Source organism: Anas platyrhynchos, chromosome 3, assembly GCF_047663525.1.
Source record: "Anas platyrhynchos isolate ZD024472 breed Pekin duck chromosome 3, IASCAAS_PekinDuck_T2T, whole genome shotgun sequence".
Lineage (NCBI taxonomy): Eukaryota > Metazoa > Chordata > Aves > Anseriformes > Anatidae > Anas > Anas platyrhynchos.
This window is the reverse complement of record NC_092589.1, coordinates 29719558-29740417: the sequence shown is the minus strand read 5'-3', so window position 1 is coordinate 29740417 and position 20860 is coordinate 29719558. Positions and strand designations below refer to the sequence as shown.

Below are 20860 nucleotides of genomic sequence, written 5' to 3'. Positions count from 1 at the left end.
AGCTGCTTTACAGCATCATTGTTTCAATTCCTTGTAGACCATGCCTTCTACACATATGTAGAAATAGAAGGACCCATTTGCACAAAGGTACACAAAACCTACTTACGTAAGCAGCTTCTTTAGTCCCTTTAATTTTATGGATGCAAGTTTTCTTAAACAGTAAAAAAAAAAGTAGGCAGTATAAAAAAACCTCAATAACTGTCTTTCATAGGCCAAACTCAAACTGTCTTTTTGCAAAAAATAAAAAAAAGGCTCAAAGATGGAGAATAAAGTATTTATGTCAGGAATGGACATCATACATTTCATATTCTTCTGTACCTTCACCTGCTGCAGAGAAAGATATTCCTATTTCCTGAAAGGATAACAGAAACAAACAAGAAAACTTTTAGATATATCTTTGAACAGACTCATATCCTGATTGTTAAAAGGTAAAAAACTGATAAGCCATCACACGCTTTCACGAGTAGTTAGTCATCCAAAACAAGAACCCTCCTGGTTTCTTTCCCTTCAGCTACTCAGATGACTGAAGCTGAGTTTGTTTTGAGGACAATATTCATTTGTAAGCCTCATCCCTTGAGGACTAATATTTTCCTGTGTTCTTGGACAAGAAAACATGGAAAGAGTAGGTGAAACAGAGGAACACTAACTTTTTTCAGAAATCATTCCATTGATGGTAATATTTGGGTACAAAACTTTTCTGCAGTTCAAGCTATTCCCACCCAAAACATGTCTGTCTGTATCATAAGGTAAGTACAGAAAGCTAATCATTAAGAGAACAAATCTTACCTTACAGCGAAAGAAACATTATCTGAGTACCAGAAGCATAGTGATGACAGTGAATACCGAACTGTAGTTTTACTCCTGTCTTGGAGACAAAGTAGGTTCAAGAGAGAAGGAGGGGGCAAGAAAATGATCATCCTAAAATGATCTTAAAAATTAAGACAAACATTTTCTGCTGTTTTCTGCAAAGGCAAAGCCATAACTGTTGTAGGAAGTTGTATCATATCTATGTGATTTACATCAAATGCTCAGAAGTGGCTGAAAATAATTTGGACAAAAGTTTAGCATTAAGCTTTGAACACGAGAACAGAGATACTGAAGGCTTTATTCCAGTCTGTATAAAACTGTACGTTTCAACTTGCTTTTATAAAAAGAGATGATAAATCAAGTCAGACTAAAATATACAGTTGATTTTCAAACTATCTTATTGATATTGACAAGATCCAGAAGATAAATTTTGACAATGATTAAAAATGAATTCTACTGTGCATAGCATACAATTCATTCGAATATAGCTCTCTGAACATGACTATATTCAGGATGATTAAAGATTTCTTCTTCTGCTTCTGGAGTGAGCTGGATATTATCTTTGATTGGAGACAATGGATCTGACTTTTTACAAGAAGGAAGTTTTTCATAATCTCTGTGCAAAAAAAAAAGACAAAACAAAACCCAGTAATGTTAGGACATTATATGTTTAACTATACACCTATGAGAACATTTGGGTTGATTCAAAACAAGACCCCTCACCCAACTACCCACTGATCCACAAGTAAGACCAGAACAAAAGTCTATGATAGAAAGTTTTAGGTCCAATTTCACTGCTGCTGAACAACTTCACTGAAAGTTATTTAAATGGTTTCAGATATCCTATAAATAAAATTATAATTACTAGCTTTGCATTTGAAGTACAGTATGCATAACACAGAGTAGAACATGGTACATGCTTCATTAACAACTAGTCTTCTGAAGAACTGTAGTATCTTATGTATCCTGTGAATCTTGAGGTAAGAACAAAACATTTTAGTGTCCCACATGATATTTGCCGTCAAAAAATATATTTGTCCTGAGACATAAGGCTAATTTCAAAACAACAAAAAAAAAAAGCAAAAAAACAAAAGCAAAAAAGTCCCCCCAAAAAATCAGATCTAAGTAAGTCCTGGCAGGAGGGAAAATATTTTGAGAAACAAAAAGAATCTCCTAAAAGCTAATAAACAGCTATTTTAATTACATAAAATTAAGTAATAAGTAAAAAATACACGTATCTTAATTTTATCCAGAAGAACTCCATCAATTCACTATCATGTTGAAGGCAGAACAGAACTGACAATCAACCATCCCAAAATGTAAGAGGCATACAAAGTTAAATAATAACAACCTTGCTTTCAATCAAGTCTGACAGTTTTTAATGCAGCTTTTGCATCTAGGCTAAGTCTTTCAGCGTTTGAAGTCAAACCTAATAGCAATATCTTTCATTTAAGTTATGCTACACTATCTGCACTACCTCAATAAATGGATTTTAGTCAGGAGTTCTTGCTGGTTAGAAAAAATTAATTAGAAGTAAAGAGCATATTTACCAGAAATCATACTTCATGGTTATATTGAATAATAAGTGAATTGGCTCAGGCAATTAAGAACTATATGTAGAAGATATCTATCTTAAGCTGTTAACTTTACTGAATCGTTTGGAGCAAACATGTATAAAGTCTGCTTAGAAAATTTTTTCTTTGGAAAAAATTCTAAGAAGTTCACAGGCTGCTAACTAAAGGGTTAAAGCAACTTACCTTTTAAACTGGAAGTTTTTCCATAGTTCACTAATGGTGGCTTGCAGTCCCAGCTTATTTTCAGCATCACAGTGATTTCTCTTCTGCACAGGGGACAGTTTTTTTCTTAATCCACTTACTTTAGCTGGTATCAATGGCTTGAGCTTTGTCACAATACGTGACCCTACTGAACTGGATTTGTGTAAACCAGGAACCTGTGAGATTTTTAATATTAAGTTATAAATGGTTAAAATGAAAACCTATTATTTCTGTATCAGAAAAATAGATACTTACAATCAGAAAAATAGAAGAGTTTTACATTGCGTTGAGATGATGCAATCTGATTAGCCCCAACAACATATTTACATAGCTTCTCTAATTGAAAATGATTTGTGCCACAGAGATAATACAGCTCTAAGAACTGGCAAAACAGCATCTGTAGGTCTGTGAATTCTAAGGAGTTGCAAAAGCACATTTATTTGAAATGCTGTTTTTAAGGTCTACTGAATATTTTTTCCACGAGAACACAACAAAAAACTTTTCAAGTCCACCTTCAGAATTTTAAGAGAAGCCATCCTCTGGTATTACTCTGAAAAGTATCAGTACCCCAAGGGTTATTATACCTCCAGTCGGACATTTTTCTGTACCTGGAATTCAAAGCAGTTGTGCTTGGCTAGAACACGCATCTCAAAGGAAACCAGTCAGAAGTTTGAAGACCTCAACTAAAGCAAAATGCATTGCTTCAGTAGATAATTTATTCTAGAGATTATATATCCTTTTTATTAGAAATGCATACCTAGTTTTCAATTCTCATATCAGTTTCCAAAGCACCAAATCTGTTTCTTGCTATTTATAAGCACATAACTGATTTTGACAAGACCTAATTCCTGCATATGTTAGTTTAATTTTTTACATCTAGTGCTCCCATCCCTAACCACATTTACTTGTAGCCCTGTCAAATGCTACTCTCACTCTTTCCCATACTAATAAGTTACTTTTTCTCCCCTTCTGCAGTTTCATTCACAAAGAGTAATGAGTTTATTTTAACAATAAAAGAAATACACTTCAGTGTGATCAGCTGGACTTTCTCCTACTTTTGTGTACGACATTTAATAAGATAAAGATAACAAAGATGGTATTTCACTTCTTCCTATTTGTGCTATAAATACATGTATATATAACAATAATTCAATGAATGTAATGCGCTCCTAGAAAAAGTTAAAGCTTCCTTTGCCAAACAAGTTCATAAATGTCCATTTAATATTATTTATCATTTTGTGTCTTAAATATTCTTGTAGTTTTCCTCAGTTTTGGGGGAAGTATCTAATTTGAAGCACTAGAACAACATTTTACTGTCTGATCCATTCTACTACCTAATTGTAAAATACCTACTCCTCAAAAGTACTAGCTTCAAAGCAATCACTCACTTCCAGCCTGTTATTTTGTGTTTGTGATGATCAAATTAATTATTAAAATATAATAAAACAGCTGCAGAGGGAACTGAATAGTTTCCTAGTCCATAGTTTTAAAAATTTCTTATCATACATAAAGTTGGCTACATAATATTAGCATTTAGGACACATACATTTTAACTAACACCAATAATTTTCCCATTTGGACATTAAGAATGAAACATTTTGCTCTAAATTAATCAATATCTCTTTTGCTGGACCATCTAAAGAAGATAAGCACAGCTCTGCCTACCTCAGGTGCTTCTGTCAGAAAATGTAAATGCTTGTATGAGGGGAAGCTATTAACCAACTTTTATTTTATTTTTAATACAGACGTTAGAAATCTTCAAAGATCCCATATGTCAGTTCTTTCCAAAATCACATTGCATTTTGTCCCATCCTCTCACCACACACTTTCTATACAGTTGTCTGTTAATTGAAGTGACATTATTTTTACCTGAATAAACTATACAGATCTTGGAATTCCAAACAGAATTTGAAATATATTTAAAATGCATACTAAGAAGTTAGGAGAGTACTGGAAAGAATAGAAATAGATCCTAAGAACCATGCTTAACAATTTTTTGCTGTTTATCACCCCAGCTATTTCACAAAATGTGTACACTCTCCCATAATACTTAATTTCTTTCTATGGTTCTGAAGCACAGGCCTGTAAGTTAAATTAATCAAACCCAAAGGAGGCAGAGCTGCATGTTCAGTACCCATTAAAAAACTTTAAAACATATTAGATTGTTTTCTTTTTGTCAATATTAGCCTCTTTGTTGAGGTCACAATAACTTATGGGGCAATAATGAGCAGTAAAAAACATGGCTGGAATGTTTCACAGAAATGACTACAAGGTCCTAGAGAACTCATTATTTTATAGGCATTGATTAGAGAAAAGTTTGTTAGCTTTAACGTTAGAATTGAGAGGCTTGGCATTTCACATTCTAGATTGGAACAGAGCAAAAGCTGACAGCTTCCCCATATCACCTCCTTCAATTATTAGATTTCACTACAGGTCAGCTATGTTATTTAAATAATTCTGATTTTGGTGATCTATGTTTTAAGTGATCATCCACTTCTTTGCTAAATCCAGAACTCACTATTTCCTTCATTACTTTCTTGTGTACGTAGTACCAGTGAAGATTTTCCTTGTTTTACACTACTAAAACAAAAGCGAAAGTGAGGCAGAAGTGGTGCTCCTCATCTCCATCCCATGCCTTCAATTCTGACTACTTGTTCCAGTGGTCTCAGTGGTGCTACAACTCACAAGAGCTTGTGAGTACGGGCGAGCCGAAGTTCCACAATTAACCGTTTGGTTGTTGTTATCAAATGACATTTCAGTCAGGTAACTTTTCCAATCCAGCTGATTAAGTATTATTGCTAGCATATAAAGGTAGCAGAGAGAATGCATGGCCAAGAGGCCTGGTTTAAAATAACCTTACTGTCATGATGGATTTTCAGCTGATTTATATTGCCTGAAGAGCTCCAAGCATCCTGAAAATATGCTTAGATTATATGTACATTACTTAGGTACCTTCATACCATGTATCGCCCAATATTTAATATGTTCCTTCTCTTAATATACCTTTAATGCAAGAAATGACTATTTAAGCAAAACAGATTAAACACATTAAAAGCAAAGTCATACAACTTCCAGTCTCAGGATGATTTTATTTCATTGCTTAGTCTTGCTGAAGAGAAGCAGGCAAAATGTTATTCTAATGAAAAAGCATCAGTTTTATAAATAGGTGTTTCAGAATGGAGAATATAAACATATAAGTCACAACTTAACACCAATTAATAAAGTAACCACAAGGTGCCACTATTGCATAAAACAGTACTTTTGCAAAAAGCTTGTGATTTTTAATCTATGACAAAGAAGCTAGTAGGGGTATATTTAAAAAGATGTGTCTTCTTTTGATTTAAGAATCTTTTGGCCAATTCTAAGACAACGTCTAAGGAACTAGAACACTCTCACATATTAAGGTTTTAGACGTTTTGTAATCTAGATAGATAGGTAAAGCTCTTACAAATGCCGTGAAGACGGAACACAAATTCATTGTTAGGCATTTAAGCAACCCCAGAGAAATAACGTTAAGGGTGCCCAACAGGAAATGTAACTAAAGTATTGACTGTGAAGGAAAGTATAGACTCAATGTGAAAGGAAAGTCAAGTGTTAAACAATGGCTATAACTAAAACAACTAAACAAGGATGCTTCCTTAAAACCTTTCTAGTTTTTTAAATTTAAGCATGCTTTTTTTAGCCAAAGAACAGGAGACTGCTGAACCAGTAGATTCATCCATATAGTCAGATAGGATTATCTTATGTCTATCTGAACATGACTGCAATTTGCATCATAAAACTTAAATATTTAGCATATCAGAGGAAAACTATTAAGACTTTCTCTTTATCTTGGCTACTTAATTTATGCTGAAGTGTTTAAAACCCCCCAAAGTTGCAACCACATTAGTCACAGGGGGCCTGGTTATATTTCATCTCAGCTCTGATACAGATGAGTAAAAAAGCAATTTTCTTCTGCTAACAGGCAAACATTGTTAAATATTCATTCTAGAATTTTTAGTGAAAGATCTAGAAAGAGACTACTTCTACTGAACATTGAAAATAAATGGTAAAATTAAAGGAATTCTTACCTTGATCTTTGCTACCATATTCTTTCTGTCAGTTTGAACAGCAGAAGTTACTGGAGGCCTCTGAGTACCTCGATTATCAGCCAATTTTGAAGTAGAGCCAAATTCCTTCAAAAAAGAGAGTCATTTGACTTTAAAACACCTTTTTACATTGTGTATGTTTTTATATCCACACATCTATAAACTATAATGCATGTTTTCAGCAATTCTAAGAACTTATACAAAACCCTGAGCATATTTTTAGTAAGAAACACTATGCTGACACACAAGCTGAGAGGACTTCAACAATTACAAAAACAGAATACAAGCATGCCAACCACTGCAATGTTACACAATGGAGAGACTAAATACAAATGTGAAGAACAGACTTGATTTAAGCTAGTAAGTCAATCTATACTATGCGAGTATAATAAAACGCTGAAGAGTTGTGTGACCAGGAGTTACATAATCTGCAGAGTATCAATTAAAGAGAACTTCACAGCCTAATTTCTTTCTTAATGAAAAGTAAAAGCAAATGCTAAGAAGTTGTGTTTTCTTACTTCTGTTTCTGAATTGTTGTTACATGATTGTGGCGTCTTTGGAGACTCCAAGTTACATTCTGATGGCTCACAAGACCCTTGAGACTGCAAGGAACAGTTCAGTTCTGTTAAGGGGGAGGATTCTTCATCAGATTCACACACCACCCCACTCTCTGCTTGTACTCCATTAATGTCATCTGCCTGAGATGCCACACAGTTGCTTTTCTGTTGGTCAAAATGCTGTGAAGATACAATATGAGATACAACAGGATTTCCTGAATTATTTCCAAGGCTACTGAACCACCGGAAGCAACTTCTCTGTGTTTCCCCAGGAAGCAATGAGGTAGTCCTTGTTTTTTCAATTCCTAAAAGCAGAGAAGCATCTTCAGCTACGGGTTTTGCCTCCAGTTTCTTGCAATCCCCCTCAACATCTTGAATTTGATCACTGTCATCCTTTGCTCTACAATCAAGCTCATCTGCTTCATTGCAGAAAAACCTAAGGAGGAAAAAAAAAAGTTAAATATAATACAGGTGAAGGCAACAAAGAAGGAAGTCACTGCAAAAGGAGTATTTCGTCTCTAAAAATCCAACAGTTACTTCTATACATCCATTGGATTTTTGAATTGCACTTGCAGACAAGATTGTTTTGACCATGGGCAAGTAACTATGGTCTTAATCTTCTAGTCCTTCCTGACAACACTTAAAAGACAACAGTAAAGTCATTCTGTCAATTTATGTTTCACTAGAAAAAACATCTGTAAATGCATCGTTCATTGACTAAAGATACCAACTAGTAAGTCCTTCACCTGAAAGACTTAGGAATCCTACAAATTTAAGGGTATATTTATTAGTCGTTATAAAGCTAAGTAGTGATGAAGCTACACTGCTTCTTATTGAGGAATCCCGAATTTGTTCTCATTCTATGGCAGCAGCTTTGAAGGGCTTTTTTTTTTTTTTAAAAAAAAAACAAACAATAAAAAAACCTGAGCATTTATTTGGAGAAAAAGCTACCACCACTGACAATTCTTAATCTTTGATGCAATGTAACAAGTTTCTGAGCTCAGGAGGGTGCAAGTTAGAAAATGTCAATATAAGATTATTTTACCAAGTTAGACATCTTTGAAACATTGAAATCTTTAGATTATTTATGGTACAAATCACAGTAAGACAGAATTGTGATAATCATTTGTAAAAACGATTCAAGTAGTTGTAGTCAAACACAACCAACCAAAAACCAGAGAAACACAAAGTTCCTCTTCTCAAAGTGCTGGTGCAGAAATAAGGAGCATTATCTGAATGGGAATGGGTAAAAAGAGTTGTCAGACAGTATGACCAGGTATGGCTTTGAAACAAACAAAAAACCAATGTAAATATGTCAATACACAAGTAGCTGCTTGATTATGTGGCACAAAGAGGCAGCATTTCTTCTTATTAAAAAAAATATAGTTATCACATGACCCGTAATAGTACTGCCAATTCCTAGCTAACTGATATCCAGAAATTAGACTGTATTGAATCGCTTCATAGCCTTCATTACTACAGTAAAAAAGTTGACATTATGTAACTATTTATGATATCTTTACTTATATATCTCACATACTTCATGTCTAGCACAAGGAGTTCTCCATCTCAGCTCAAGGCTACAGGTGCAAAAAACAAATGAAGTACTGTTTTTCTCTTTTTCAGTACTCAAGTTATTTCAACAACCAGGATATCAAATAGTATCTTGATACTTATTGAAATACATGATGCAAGCATACCTGCTTCTTGTTCCTGGAACAACTACAGCATCCCTCTGCTTGTTTTTCCTTTGCAGAAAGGAAGCAAATGTATTTCTAACTCTGGGCAGTGAGTTAGAGTTTTCTTTTGTGGCGGAATTCCCTGAAGAATCACTGCTTTGTATTGCAGAGACATTATTTTGTGGCTGAGCATTTTCATCATTTCCCTTGAATTTTTTTGCTTTTGAAAATGAATACTGGTTCAACAGATCTCCATCTGAGAGTTCTTCCAAATCTAAAGACAATTTAAGAATCACTGTAGAAGCTTGTTCTAGAATTAAATAGTTATGAAAAGACTGAACATCACATTATTTAACCTCACAGCCCTATTCTTGACAATACAGTTCAGAAATCTTTAAACACAGTTGTTTTCTAGTATATAGGCTTAAAGTAACTTTTTAGGCTTAAAGTAACTTTTAAAAAGGTAGATGGAGCAAAGGCATAACAGCTGAGATTAAGAAGAGTGCACATTATAATTCAACTTTAAGTTTCCTTTAAGAATACTGAGCTAAAAGTATGTGGCTATTGAACCAGTTAATTTTGATAAACAATGGAATAGAAAAGTACCAGGAGTAACAAAGGAAAAGAAGAAACCCTAGTAACATCAGAAAGAAGGATGCAGACGAGAAAATACTTAAGAGAAAGAAGAAAAGAAAAAAGAAAAAGAAAATAGTTAACCTATCAAGTGAAGTACAATGGAAGCAGAGAGCTCTTTCTATAAATAGCCAACAGAGTATTTCAGCCCATAATTTAGGTGTCCATATAACTTGTCTTTTGTATACAAAAGACAAGATAGCACAGATCTACAACTTCAGAAAACTGGAGCAAAGGGTACCAAGGCAAAGGAACTAGGCAGCACAGTGTTAGAAGAGTACAGAAAACTAAGTTTTCTATGCAGCTAAATCTCATCTCTATGAAAGATAACCATTTTCATTTCTTTGCATACTATTAAAAGATATAAATTAAACCCAAAATAGCTAAAAAAATTGAGCAAATTGTATTAAAAATAATTGCAGTTAAGGACAAAATTGTATAACAAGTCAGTGCAAAAATAAACTGCTACAGAAAGTTTGCTGCCAAACTGGATTGTTACTTAGGCTTTTATATTATTTTTTTCAGTCTTGCAGATCGTTAAAAACAGAACACAAACAACAGAAGTTAAAAGTTTTATACCTCCTATTCTATAGGAGATATAGAATATACCTATAGAATCCTTTCTTCTCTACTACATTCTATTATTTATTAAATAAAAACATACCACTTCTTCGTCTTTTCGTTAAGAGCTCTTTGCTTGGAAATTTTAACCCTTTGATACTGATTTTCTTCTCAGTGCCTTTGGTTGTTGATTTCTCAGGTAAATGAGTTGTATGAAGAACAGTATCTGTACTAGGGTCAAGCTTGTAGTCTCTGCTCCAAATGCTATTTATATGATTAGCATGTCTGTCATTCCAGTCACGACTTCTCTGCTGCATAGGCTACAAAAAAAATTGTAAGTCAGAAATAGGCTTATAAATTTGCCTTCTAAGTAAGACTTCCTGATTTGGCGTTTAAGGGCATTTTGACATTTGTACAACCATTGCTGACATGGCTACTCTACACAAACATTTTCTCTTTGTTCCCACATTTCTTACATTTTTTTCCCATCTGTGCTGCCATGAATTCTTTATTCCTATATGGCACAAGTGACTTACTGTTCTTCTCAAAGTTAGAGGTTTACCTCTATTCTAAAAGAATAATTTGGGAAAATACTATCCTCGTGATAATATATACTTAAAAGAAATATGCACCCCTAATCACTTTGAGATTTTTCTTTTTCAATTAGTTACTTCTATAAACAGGATTAAGGATTTACTGAAACTGTCTGAAAGTAAAACAAAGTCAAATGCCTTAAAGAGTATGAATTTACTCTTACAGAGAATGAGATCTAAGAATTTTGTAAGCCACTGGTCACCTGATTTATGGTCATCTTCTCTGGATGCCCCAATACAAACATTTAGCTAATTTAATCGAGATTAAGTCTTCTACTGTAAATGAACACAGTCAAGACAGAAGATTAAACAAAAATCCCAAGTCTCACATACTTCAAAGTTCTCCATTAACAGTTTCCCATGCCCTGGATTTTTTTATTACTATTATTTTTAAGGTAAGAATAGAAAGATGTAGGCAGTTATTCAAAGAAGATCTCAAGGTATTTTATTGTTCCTATTGTTGTTTACTAACTACTTTAGTAGTTAGTAGTTTAGTTAGTAAACTGTTGTTTACTAACTTTGTTTACTAATATGTACATTAAGGAGGTTTAGAAATCACTTAATTGTGCAAAGGTGCAGTCTAGGCTGCACAATTATTTACTTAAACTTTCTCATCTTAGATGAGAATAAAGTATTACATGACAAGAATCCATTCAGGATTATTCTGCACGTAACCAAATCATTTCTCTTGACCACTTACTTTCCTAGATATTTAAGGTGTTCAAGTGCCATTTAGGTCAGAAATATTTATCTGCCTACTTTTTTCACAAACTGCAGAGACTTTAAAGCAAAATGAAGAACTACACAAAACTAGGATAAGAACATGATGGCAAAATTTGCCATTGTCAAAATAAGCAGAGTGACCCAAGAACTAACAATTAAAACAAAGGAATAGAGTCAGAAAATAATTAAAAAGCATGTGTTATCAGAACAGCAATCACTCGAAAAACAATGGCTGTTAAGGCCACGCCCTTTTATTTACATTTTTCAGCATCTTTTAGATGATATACTAAGAGATTTTACTGGTTATAACTATTAAAAATATAAATTTCAGTTTTCAGGTGGCATACGAACAGTTCATTTTTCGAGAGATTGCAAAACTGCCAGAATGCATCAGCATCTGGCATTACCTTGTGGTCTCTTCAGATGTCTATTTTACAACTTGTTGTAAAGTCAACAGTAACTGCTGTTGTTAACTGTTTTCAGTAATTACTATTAAGAGGTTTTTGAAGATGCTGAAAAGGTTTGTAGGCTAGGTGTCACTTCAAAGACTTCTGCATCTGCAAATATGAGTATGCTACTAATAATCTGAAATTAAAAGAGTGAAACTTTTATGTTGGATTGTTCTTTGAATCATACTTAGTACGTTTGTTGAAAAATACAATTTCTGTCATAACAGAATATCTGTAGCTGCCAAGTCAGTTGCAGGTAACATTCAGATGTATTTTTCCATGAACGTTTACTTTCAAACTCATGTCATTATCTTAGTATATAGCTTTAGAACAAAGGTTTTACCTGTGCAGTATCAGGGTTATAGTTATTGATGCGTTCCATTGTATCAATATCAATATTGCCGATGGCAATTTGAAAAGCAGTAGTATCACCAAAGTGTCTGTCCCCATTGCATTAAAGGAAAATATCTGAGCATCACAATAAATTTCAAGAAGTGTAGCATTAAAGTCAGAACAGCTGCTTTCAATTTTGATAGCGTTATTACTACTAGCCTACTTAATCTGATGCAACAGCAATCATAATAGATCTGTAGTGCTTGGCAAACCTGTAAAGTTGAAAGGAAAGCCTTCAATCATTAACTGAAAAGTTGCCATCTTTCTTCTTAGCCTCTGGAAACACCAGAGATTAATCAGCTTGAAAAACATACAAAACTAGTAGTTACTTAAATGGTCTTCTTTCTTCATTTTCCATGAGGACATTTCTGACACAAGTAGTCTTCCTACAAAGCAAGTAGCATTTCACTATCTAGTCGAACAGTGAACGCATAGATTAGGCGCTTACAGCAAGAATTAGAGTGGCAGAGGTAACATACAACACAGGCACAAACTAAAAACAGTCATGAAGAATTTAAACCACTGAAACATAACCTGTGTTTAAGAAATTGTGGTCTACATCTTAAGAGAGACAGCTTCAACTTGAAATGATAGGTCATTTCTTAATATTCAATTAATTACTATGTTTAAAAAAAAAAAATAGACCGGAGCAAAAGAGAAAGAAAAACAACCTTTATAAGACTGCATGCAGGCTTTACCCAATAGCAGAGGCACAATGGAAGAAAATGTAAGACACCACAACCGTTCCCACCTATTTTGCCCCCACTATTTCATTACAGAAAGGATACCGTCCTGCATAAATTAGTGTTTCTGGATCAATATCATCAGCATACGCATTCAGAGGAACTAATTTTCTGTTGACAGGATCAAAAACTAACTGATAAAGGAATGTATTATTGGCACGTGTAAAGCCCTGTATGTATTCTTCTGATACGGTTATATTCATCTTCAAGTAATGCCCCATTTTCTTAATAACCTGTCCAAAAAACAAAAAACAAATCTGCTTAACTGCTGCATTTAAACAAATACAATTCCAAACGTATCTTTAAAAACATTATTCCAAGACCTTCAGAGTCTTAAAGAGAATTTCAGTTTTAGCACATAATAGAAGCATTATATGAAGACAAATACAGTCCTCGAGAAACTCAACATCCACAAAAAGGTAATTACTAGATATCTTTGCTTGCCCTTAAATGTATGATGTGTTCTGTAGCCAAAAAAAAAAAAACTTAAACTAGATAGGGGATGAGAAGAGGGGTAAGGGGGAAGTCTTGTACAATATAAACAACTTAAAGTGGCAAAACAGTCACAGAAATAACACAACCCAAGTAATAAAGTCCTCTGGTCCAAGAAATAAATATGAAATCTGAATAAGAATGCAAAGTGTCTCCTTAAGGTATATTTGTTAAAATTAATGGATAACCAATTTTGTAATTTATATTACCAGAAACTGAAAGCAGTATGTGGATGCTTTTAGCGTACGAAAAAGATGAATTAGTCACATTTTTCCTGTTACTGGCCATAAAAATACAGATTTATTCAGTAGTCCCTCCTATACATTGTTACTGAACCACACCTACAGTAAGTTCCTAATAATTCACTGACTACTGCATTTTTCTATTCCATAAAAGGCAGATTATATTGTTTTGAAGATCAATTCTGTCATACTGCCAGAGACAAGAATCTTTTATTCTCCCCAGATGAAAGAAACAGTTGTATTGGGTCATGTATTCTAAATACAGGCCATTTACTAATCTTAGTAAGAGATACCAGTTCTGATGGGCACTGTTGGACTACCTTGCATCTTTTGACTTTCCAGAAACACTGCTGGGAAATAGCAGTAAGGAGTCATGTAACAATGTACTAGGTGAAAAGCTTTTCAAGTGAAATACTGCCATTGTGCTCACAAAAAAGCAAAAGTACATTAGCTTAAACAAAATTATTGGAATGGGAAGATTTCAGTTTCTTTTCTACTTCCACAGTTACTTGGATGTATGTTCTACATTACAAAACATTTTAGAACATAAAAACATGCAAGAGAAAAAACACTGAAGCATACATGTAACTTAAGATGATAATGCAGAAAGTTAGACTGCATAGTAAGTAATTTTTGGATTAGATTTACCTGCCTCCAGGACAGGCATGTAAAGTACTTTTCTTAATAGCTCAAACTATTCTCCATTACTGTCTACACAGGAGTTATTCCCACTCTTAGCATCTGTGATTCTTAATATTAGAATTGCTTTCATTACATACATTGAAGGAAAAAAAAAAATCTTATTTTGCACTATACTATTTTTGATATAATAGAAAGACATTATGGAAAAAATGTCTGTGTCAAGATACAGATAAGTAAACACAAGAAGTCAATAAAATAAAATTCACTGTCCTATCCCTCCTCCAGAGAAATAAGAGGGTACTTTAGGTACTGGAAGGCCATGTTCTTCTCAAAACAGAGAATGCCAAGAACCGCACGTTTTCAATTCCGTGTTAACACCAGAAACACGGATACAAACTCCCCAACACAGAATGCTAAACACAATACCCAACACAGAGTGCTAAAGCAAGATTACCTTTATAATATCTGGATTGTTAGCAAGTTTTAGCAACTTGCATGCTTTAACTAAACCAATTCCATGGATTGATGGCAGGTAGTCACAACCAGAAAGAATACACATGTAGCGGAATTTCTCTTCTGTGAAAACGTTTCCAAGCTGCTTGCAGTTTCCTAATCGAGCTTGATCTATCTCTAGTCCATTTCCAAACTTGTCAATTTTCAAGAACACCTGGAAATTAAGAGGAAGTGGAAAACAATGATTTTCACCTGTATAAGATCATTGTTCCATTTGTACATATGCTAGTTTGTCGCACTTGATGGAAATAACAGAGGTGGGTGCTATTCTTATCTCTTCAGTTTCCCTGAAATATTGTAACGGAGTAAAGTCAAACATATTTAGTAACTTTGAACTCTGCTTTTAACATATCAGTGAGAGATAAGGGCTCTTAAAGTTTTCTTCCTTACCTTTTTACATCCAAAAGCTAAAAGATCAGAATCTTCTGTAATTATGGCTTGAACCAAGCCAGCCTTATTAAGATAAGCCAACTGAGCATCAGCTTCATAAGGAGCCACAATACAATCAACTCCATGGGTTCGTGCAGCCTGTACATAAATAGGAAACATACAAGCATTTAACAGCAATTTTCAGCAATCACCTTATATACCTGGAAACAAAAGAACTGAAACACTGATTTTTATTTTCTAATCACTCCTTATGTCCTTCACCAATTAAAGCCCAATTTTCCACATTTAAAATTCAAGTTTCAAGGAGTTCAGACCTATACAGACTGATCTACAAAAACAGCCTTTCCTGCATTTGTCTGTAACACTGCCCATACTGACCACAGCTGCAAGCTTCAAACTCATACACATTATAGTTTGGACAAAGAGAACAGCAGTAAACAAGCGTAATATTTTGATAAAGATTCGATGACTGCAGTAGAAGTGTAACAAAGAGTGACTGAAAAGGCTTTTAAGCAGCCAAAAACTTATCCATAGCCTAGTTTCAGGAACTATCCTGAGGTGGGTGTTTAAGGAGTCTCATATCTTTCATGGCAGAAAGAAAATTCTAGATGCTATTAAAGTCGGTTTATGGCTTTAAGAAGAGTTGTATTTTAATTGACAAGTCACTACTATTTACAAAACTGGGCATGATAAACCTAAAGCAAAGTTAAATTTAACTACACCTAGCATAACTCAGTGTATGCAGTACAGTTACAGACCAAGAGACAGGAGGTGTGGGGAATATCTTTCTTGCCTATGGAGATGAAGTAGTGGTGTAGCCATACATAGCAGAGTAAGACATCCTACTAATTGGATTTTTTTTCAACTGTTGATTGCAGCAGCATCAGCAACTTACTTTAATGACTTCATGAGCCATAGCATGAGTAACATTTACACTGCGTGCAAAACATTCCCTAGCTTCTGAAAGTTTCCCTTCCCGCAACAACTGCTTCCCCTTCAGAAGACCAGCTTGACGCTTCCTGAAAGATAAATAAAAATATCCACCAACATCTGATTATTTTCACTTAGAAGAACAGTTATTATAGAGGACTAAAGAGTTACTGTTGGGAAATGGGGAAAAATTGTTTCACAGCTGAGCACTTCCCTAGTCTATTCTACTGTGTAACATTTGAAGAGTAACTGCAAGTCACTGTATCACAAAAAATGCTTAGATTGGCACGTTGAAATACATAGTGAGAAAACAGTGACAACTCAGACCAGCAATGAATAGGAAGAGTTGCACCCATACTTGGGATGCAATAAAAAAATCTTGGGAGTATGTCAGATACTCACTGGTTTGGAGGAGGGAAGGCATTGTTTATTTTGTTTCAAACACTGGAAATTGTTTGCTCCACACTGAAGGAAACATATGCCCAGAAGAACTGATAAGTAAAATTCTCACAGCTTCAGTGAGATGTCCAGATATATACGGACAATCCTGAATCCAAATTGGAAACCAGTTTATCTGATGATTTGTAGACAATGAGGAAGATGGTATCGATTTTAGGTAAAATTGTATCAGGAATAAATATTTTTGACCAGAGAGATCATAAGAGTGGATTCAACTGAAAGCTTTTAACACATTACAGGAAGTAATGCTCAGAGATTTGCTTCCTTCCTCTATAAAAGTGCTTTCATTTATGAAGTGCATTTCTATTTTTGGAATAAAACCTCTAAGAAGAGGCTTGTATGATTTTAAATGTAAATTAAGTGAAGTAACGCTATATTGCAGAAAAGTTTACCAAAGATTACTACCTAACAAGTCTGAAGTTTCTCCATCTATGAAAATGAACGGTAATGTTAAACATGCTACTTTACTCGCAAATCAATACTTACTCTCGTCGCGCCTTTTCCACTTCCTTTTTAGAAGGTATGGTGCATCCATCAAATACCAAAATTGGTTTAATTCCAAATGAGAGCAGCATATCAACAAGTTTCATACAGAAAGCTACATAACTGTATCAACAACAAGAGTAAGAGAAGAAAAATAAACTTTATTTTTCAAAGATTTTAATTGGAAACATATTTCCCTAGCACCGCATGAAGGATAAGAACACGCAAATGCTTTAAGAAATTCATGCTTCATCTCCCAGCTCAAAACCGGACAGACTGCTGCTATTGTGGAAAATACCATAAGAACTCAAGCAGCATTCAATTCAATTTTGCTACAGTAGGATGCACACTACCAAAGTTTGCAAGTTTCAACATGGATCATCTTTTCAGTTTTAGCAATGGGCAGGGAAATAGTCAGCAGATGAACACAGCACGTTGTCTTTCCCTGAAGTCTTTTGAAAGGCACAGTAAATGAACTTTTGTGGAGTGGAGAAGCGACAAGGTATGAAACCTCTCTTCATGGAACTATCTGCTTCTTGCTCAGATGGTGGATACGTGCTATGGACAGAAAAAATCTGTACAAGATCATTTCATCAGTAACTAAAGTCAATAGCAGCTATAAGCAGTAAGTGCATTACAAACTACGAAGATCAGTGAAAAGGTTTTTCACGTTTCTTTCAAGGACAGAGTTTAAAACAGCAACAGCAGCCTTTCTATCACTAAGGGGGAAGGGAGGGGAAGAAATGGGACACAGGAGCATTTATTCTGAGAATACAAGCATGGAAAAAGCTGGATTTAGAGCTACAAAACAAACCCAAAAATAATAATGATTTTTTAAAAAACAAAGGTGAATAGGCTTGTAGCTATATAATAACTCAATTCAGATGAAATTTAAAGCACGAAAGGGATTTTCACACTACTGTTAAAGTGCCAATCCAAGATCAGTGATCACAGCACATGGAAAAATATGTATTTTTAATTAAATACATTTAGTTATGTTCAATCATTCCATGACTTTCTACAATTATAACTTTTTTTTCCTGCCTGCCAATTTATTTTAACTGAACTATATTACTCTCAGAACTCCAAGGGATTTCCACTATCTTTAAAGGCAGGTAGCAGAGGTGTATGAAAATCTACAATTCTTCTAATCAACAGATGTAAGAATTAAAGATTTGAATCAATTTGTGAACTATCAACTCTCTCATCTCCAGCCAGACATTTAATAAAAATCTCATAGATAAAGCCTAGTCCAGACTAACTAGTGTTGTTTTATTTCTGAATAGATAAAGATTCATATTTTTTTTTTTTCCCATCTAAAACTCAGTTTTCCAAAGAGATGGCAAAAACACATGCAAGTGTGACCCAGGCTCCAAAGCTGGACTTGAATCACGGCCACCATTTTTATTCATTTCCTTTCTTAAAAGGTATGGTAATATAAGTGAAAATTATAAGTAAAAATGTGAAATTCACATTACGGTAGAAGAGCTACTGATACTGAAAATATTATATGTTAAGGAAAAAAACTAAAAATCAGTGCAGGATACTTTATTTGGAGCACAACACGCCTATCTGAACGCCTTGGTATTGTTACAAGGTTTCATCACACAGCAGCATTTATAGTCACTTTGTTCAAATAAGGTTCCTGGAAATAGCACTGTATGTGAGACATGATTTACATCTACGGAACCTCAGAGCGATTAGGCTTTTGGGACGTGCTTGGGGGGGGGATACGACCCAAAAACTTAGCTGATTTGCGTTTATATCTTAAAATATTTTAGCTTACATCCCCCCACCCAGTATTTACTGGGATATTTATTCCGCCCAGCTAAAGCTGAAAAGCTACGTACTCACAGCCAGCATTCCCACTTCCAAAAATCGCTACTGGGAGCGGGAGCTCAGCAGCCACAGTAGCTTCACCTCAAGCTAACGCGCCTCTCGCCTGCATAACGGCCACGCGCGAGGCGCTAACAGCCACTTACTGATCCGTCGGCTCCCCCTTGGCCAGCTTCTCGGCGCAGGCATAGGCGCCTTTGTGCAGCCAGCAGTAGGTGTCCACGGCCACCGCCTGCCCCCGGTACTTCTTCACGTGCGCGGGCTCGGCGGCCTCCTTCAGGAACTGCAGCAAGCCCTGGATCCCCATGGCGCTGCCCACGCCGGGCCGGGGAAGCCCGAAGCGTTCGCGGGGCCCCCCGAAGACCCGGGCGGCGGTCCCGGCTCCCTGAGGGGGGACGAAACGGCCCCAACCGCCGCCGGTCCCGCGCGCCGCGGCCTCGCTGCGGGGGGAAAGGGGAGGCCAAGGCGCTGCCCGCGCGGCGGCCGTACGGGGCTTTCAAGCAGCGCGCGCTCAGCCTTCGCCCCGCCCTCCCCGCGGCGGACTACAGCCCCCGGCATGCCCCGCGAGGCGTCGGGGTGGCCGCCATTTGGAGGCGGGGGGCGGGAGCGGACCTTGTTATGGGGTTATGGGGTGCGGTGGCTGCAGCGCTCCGTAACGCTGCTTGTCTGCGCCTGGAGAAAAGTACGGGCAACGTCCTGCAAACGTTGGGCCATTGCAGCGCTCAGCATGTGTGTTTTGTTCTTTTTATCCCGGCTGTCTGGTCACGGGTTTACCCTGAGATGTAGAAATTATTTTCAGGCAGTAAGAAGTTAAAAAAAAAAAAAAAATACAGAAAAAACAACTTAAGTGTAATGTATTTGTGTCCGTTGCCTCATCAAAATGCCTAGACGTAAAGAATCTAAACACTAAAAATGCTAAAAACTTACGGAGATCTGAACAGAGCTGAATCAGGCACTGAGGTGTGGTAACAGCCAGGCCTGTGCTCTTGCTGTAAGCGGTTTTCTACGGGAGCCACGAGATGCCGGTCATGCTTCTGCCACTGCTCCTCACAGCGACTACTGCAGATCAGCTCAATTATAGCAGAGGAACCGTGACCTGCAGTTGAAGGCAGCAAACGTGAAAATTGCAAACACCAAGTATACTGGAGCTGAAAGGTGGCACGGAGTTTGCAGGGTGCAACGAGGACTTAGCCCTGCAGCTAACCCAGTGAAAGGGGGGAGAGAGTGGAAGTAGGTCACTGACTACAAGGGGAGAGGCTAGGGACAGACCTTGCTGCAGCAAAACCCTGGGGTAACTGTAAGAATCAGTGCTTAAAGTTAGAAATTTTAATCTGTCTATGCATGCTACTATAACTGCTTTAATTAAAAACAAAGCCTGGAACATCCGTATCCCATACTGAAATTTGAAGTGGAATTTTACAAGAAGAGTCAAACTATGCAAATAGAAAAGGCAAGAAAGCAACATTTTTATTTCAGAGATCTAGTTAATGTTTAGGGACATCTCAGGCATGGGATTGACTTCCTGTTTAAACATCTGCTACAATTCACCTGCAGTATCTCATTCTGCCTATTTGACATATTAAACGCAGTCAACTGTAGTTTGATAACCAATGTGTGGTCTGTACATGCCACAGACTAGGACTACAAGGCACTCTACAGTGCCAGCCTTAAATTCTCCCTATTGGCAACACACGTGCTGGAACCTAAAAGTCTCAGACTGATTTTATTCATGATTTTTCCTATCTTCAGGAAATACGTCTTCATATGTTTTCTAATGAGAGCAAGTGCAGTCTAGAAACAGTAAAGAATGGGGAGAGGATTAGAACCGAAGAAAGACTATGCACACAATAATGAATTATGCAAATTTTATCT

The 20860-nt window shown here is 36.0% G+C and overlaps 1 protein-coding gene across 1 annotated transcript; it reads right to left on the bottom strand.

The window, feature by feature from the left end:
- Positions 1 to 1067: 1067 nt before the first annotated feature.
- EXO1 (exonuclease 1) lies at positions 1068 to 19510 on the bottom strand. The gene is made up of 13 exons (XM_005023608.5): positions 19135 to 19510; positions 17156 to 17275; positions 16176 to 16299; positions 15281 to 15418; positions 14832 to 15044; positions 13047 to 13234; positions 12209 to 12305; positions 10204 to 10420; positions 8928 to 9180; positions 7189 to 7663; positions 6653 to 6757; positions 2565 to 2758; positions 1068 to 1423 (listed from the first exon to the last, which is right to left on the bottom strand). Exons 1-13 carry the CDS (start codon positions 19293 to 19295, stop codon positions 1282 to 1284), a joined length of 2427 nt encoding a protein of 808 aa, XP_005023665.4. The 5' UTR covers positions 19296 to 19510; the 3' UTR covers positions 1068 to 1281.
- Positions 19511 to 20860: the final 1350 nt, after the last annotated feature.